The 3,613-nt window shown below is 47.9% G+C and overlaps 1 protein-coding gene across 1 annotated transcript in view; it reads left to right on the forward strand.

Annotated features, from left to right (window-relative positions):
• Positions 1–3,388, forward strand: part of gpr37b (G protein-coupled receptor 37b) — a gene marked incomplete at both ends in the record, with an annotated part of 55,447 nt that extends 52,059 nt beyond the window's left edge. The window contains 2 exons of the mRNA XM_079494159.1: positions 1,999–2,445; positions 3,005–3,388. Of these exons, the coding sequence (XP_079350285.1) occupies positions 1,999–2,445; positions 3,005–3,388 (831 nt within the window). The remainder of the gene's footprint in view (positions 1–1,998; positions 2,446–3,004) is intronic.
• Between the last annotated feature and the right edge of the window lie 225 nt (positions 3,389–3,613).

Consider the following 3,613-nt stretch of genomic DNA (forward strand, 5'->3'; position numbering starts at 1 on the left):
TTTTTTTCCCACACTGAGGATCTCACATGCACACACACGCACACGCACGCACACACACACACGCACGCACGCAGGCACGCACTCCCCACTCTCCCCATCTCTTTAGAAAACAGAAAAAGCATGTTCAGGTCGGTCGCCAATTTCACATTTTTCACGTCATCGGGCATACTGTACGCCCGGCCCGGTGATCTGAAACAACACGTTTTGTGCCCCCAATGTTTAATGGAGAAATACAAAGAAAGTCATGAGGTAAACTCAATTGAGTTTCCCTTCTTCAAGTACTTTCTTGACTTATTTCTAGTCAATTCTAAGATAACAGTTGACCACCATTTGTTTTTCACATGTATGTAGTATTAACCTTTTGGTGTTAGCATTATGATATGCTTTAGCTATTGAAAAATAGCAGATCTACAAGCTCGTAGCCACTCGTTGGCGTGCTATGAGCTTGTAGATCTGCTATTTTTCAATCTATTTTTCAATTTTTTTGTAGGTCTGCTATTATAAAAAAGAACGACTGACATAGACAAATAGCTTTTTCAGAAAACTGTCAGGATGTAGAAGACATTTTTAGAATCTGATCTCAGGTCAAAATGGGTTAATCCCTACATACGTCACAGACCCAGGTCCCCCAGGTACCTGTCCTTGAGCCCACTCCTTTTTCCCTCCTCCACCAAATCTCGTAGCCGAAAATATCCGCTATTTTCGTCAAATATGTGTGTATTCTGCACACTCTTGAGAGTTAAACGAACACAGGATTTGACAGTGTAGTTTGAGTTGGTAGCGATATTGCGTTGGGCAGCTGTCAATAACGACCTTATATAACTGGCATTCTCTCTCACCCCAGGTGGTCCCATCGCTGGGTGTGAGAAAATAGCAGCCCCCCCCCTGCCTCATCCTCTCTCCATCCCTCTGTCTCCATCTTGGGTGCCATCTGTTTCACATTCCCTCTTCAAGCATTGAAGCATTACGGGGGGCTTTTCAGCTTGCTGCAATGTAGAGTCAGTGGTAGAAGAAGTACTCGGGGGCCTGGGCCATGGCTCAGTGGTCCAGGCACCTTAGCTGGTAATCCAGTCTGGCAGTGTGCCACGGGTTCGACTCCCGATCCCGACGGCCTTTACTGCATGTCTTCCCCCCCCATCTCTCTCCCCATTTCCTGTCAGCCTACTGTCTGTCCCTCCATAAAAATATAAAATAAAGGTGAAAGCCACAAAAAAAAAACATTAAAAAAATAAATAAATACAGTCAGTGGTAGAAGAAGTACTCGGGGCCTGGGCCGTGGCTCAGCAGTCCAGGGATTTTTTTTAACGATTTTTTAAAATTATTATATCTATCCCTCTACAAAAAAATGAAATAAAGGCGAAAGCCAAACAAATTTGTAGTACTCAGATTATTTTTATTTTTTTTACTAAGAATAGGTACCTGCCAACCAATCCTTTCTGTGTAGCCTAGAACCAGAAGATCAATTATTTGGGCCATGTGATCAGTGACGGAAATAGAATGTAGAATGTTTTATTTTTTAATAAACGGAAAGAGTATACGACTTGAACATAAACGTATGACCTGTTAAAGTATGTCCAGCCAATTCAGTTTTATCGCGTACAAGTGCTACAGTATGTCTTACTCAAGTGAAACTGAATATATAATCATATGACATTATAAAATACACCGTCTCTCTACCTCCCTCTTTGTCAGTCTCTCAGTTGCTCTCAATTTAAATTCAAGAGGGATTATTATGATTATTCAACAGGCATTAGAGATTGTGCCGCCCGTGCCAAAGAATATAAGTGCTTAACACACTATTAATATATGCTAATATAGCTTTTCTCTCTCTCTCTTCTCTCTCTCTCTCTCCCCTCAGCTTCTACATTCTGCTCTTGGTGGCTAATTAGTGTCTTTCAGCCTGTGTAATGTACTATACATGTTTCATTAATTTGCTCTTATGTTTATTGATAGTGAAATCACCTTTTCTCTCTCTCTCTCTCTCCCTGCCCCCTCCAGGTTGCGTCCTTGGGCGTGACCACCTTCACGCTGTGCGCGCTGTGCATCGACCGCTTCCGTGCCGCCACCAACGTGCAGATGTACTACGAGATGATCGAGAACTGCACGTCCACCACGGCCAAGCTGGCGGTCATCTGGATCGGCGCGCTGCTCCTCTCGCTGCCCGAGCTGCTCATCCGCCAGCTGGTGGTGGAGGATGACACGGACCTGCCCGACGAGCCGCCCGTGGAGCGCTGCATCATCCGCATCTCCACCGGCCTGCCCGACACGCTCTACGTGCTGGGCCTGACGTACCAGGGCGCGCGCCTCTGGTGGTGCTTCGGCTGCTACTTCTGCCTGCCAACGCTCTTCACCATCGGCTGCTCGCTGGTCACCGCCCGCAAGATCCGCCGCGCCGAGCAGTCGAGCGCGCGCGGCAACAAGAAGCAGATCCGCCTGGAGAGCCAGGTGATTGTACTAGTAGTATAGGGGGTCACAGTGGCATTGTGATTGTATAGACGAAATGTTACAAAACATTAAAAAAAATCATCGTGTTCATCTTCAAGTGAATGAAATATTTATTATTACTACAGGTGGTTCTTCTGACCAAGCAATTGGTTGATATAGGCTTCCCAGCCGTGCTGAAATGGGCACGACAGCACACCTAGCCGTTAATAGAATTATTTGAGAACGGATTAATCACATTTTAAATTGTATTAGTCGTGCTGATTAGTGATTATTAGACAATAGTTTTGTCAGAGCAGCAGCATTATTGGCTTAGGAATGGAACGAAAAATGGCAGGTAGCCTATACGCTCCTGTATTTTAAATAAATACATACATACATACATACATACATACATACATACATACATACATACATACATACATACATACATTATGGTGGTACATGGAGCGCAAAAAATATTTTCCTAGGTGGTACTTGTATAAAAAGGTTGGGAACCACTGGTCTAGAATAGAATGAACTGCACCGTGGTGAATAAAGCTCCGTCTGTCCGTCTCTCCAGATGAACTGCACCGTGGTGGCGCTGGCCATCGTCTACGGCGCCTGCGTGGTGCCGGAGAACGTGTGCAACATCGTGTCGGCGTACATGGCGGACGGCGTGCCCGAGCGCACCATGGCCGTGTTGCACCTGCTCTCGCAGCTGCTGCTGTTCTGCCGCGCCGCCGTCACGCCGGCGCTGCTGCTGCTGCTGTGCCGCCCGCTGGGCCGCGCCTTCCTGGAGTGCTGCTGCTGCTGCTGCGCCTGCTGCTGCGAGCACGCGCCGCCCTCGGCCGCCGCCAGCGACGACAACGAGCACGAGTGCACGACGGAGCTGGAGCTGTCGCCCTTCAGCACCATCCGCAGGGAGCTGAGCAACTACACCCCGCCGGCCGGGTCAAACTGCTAAGGGGAGGAGGAGGAGGACGGGGGGTTCCGTACCTCCTCCTCCTCCCTGGGTCGAAATGCTATAGGAGATGGTCTGAATCACTGGTTCTCAACGTGGGGTGTCCACGGACGGCCAGGCGGTCCAAATGGACCCTTTACGGGTCTGCAAAAGGCCAATACAAGCTCATTCCGACGTTTCCGGAAAAGGGAGGTGAGGTAACTACAAATTGACGTCATTCGGAAGTTC

The sequence above is a fragment of the Electrona antarctica genome (genome assembly GCF_951216825.1).
Source record: "Electrona antarctica genome assembly, chromosome: 23".
Lineage (NCBI taxonomy): Eukaryota > Metazoa > Chordata > Actinopteri > Myctophiformes > Myctophidae > Electrona > Electrona antarctica.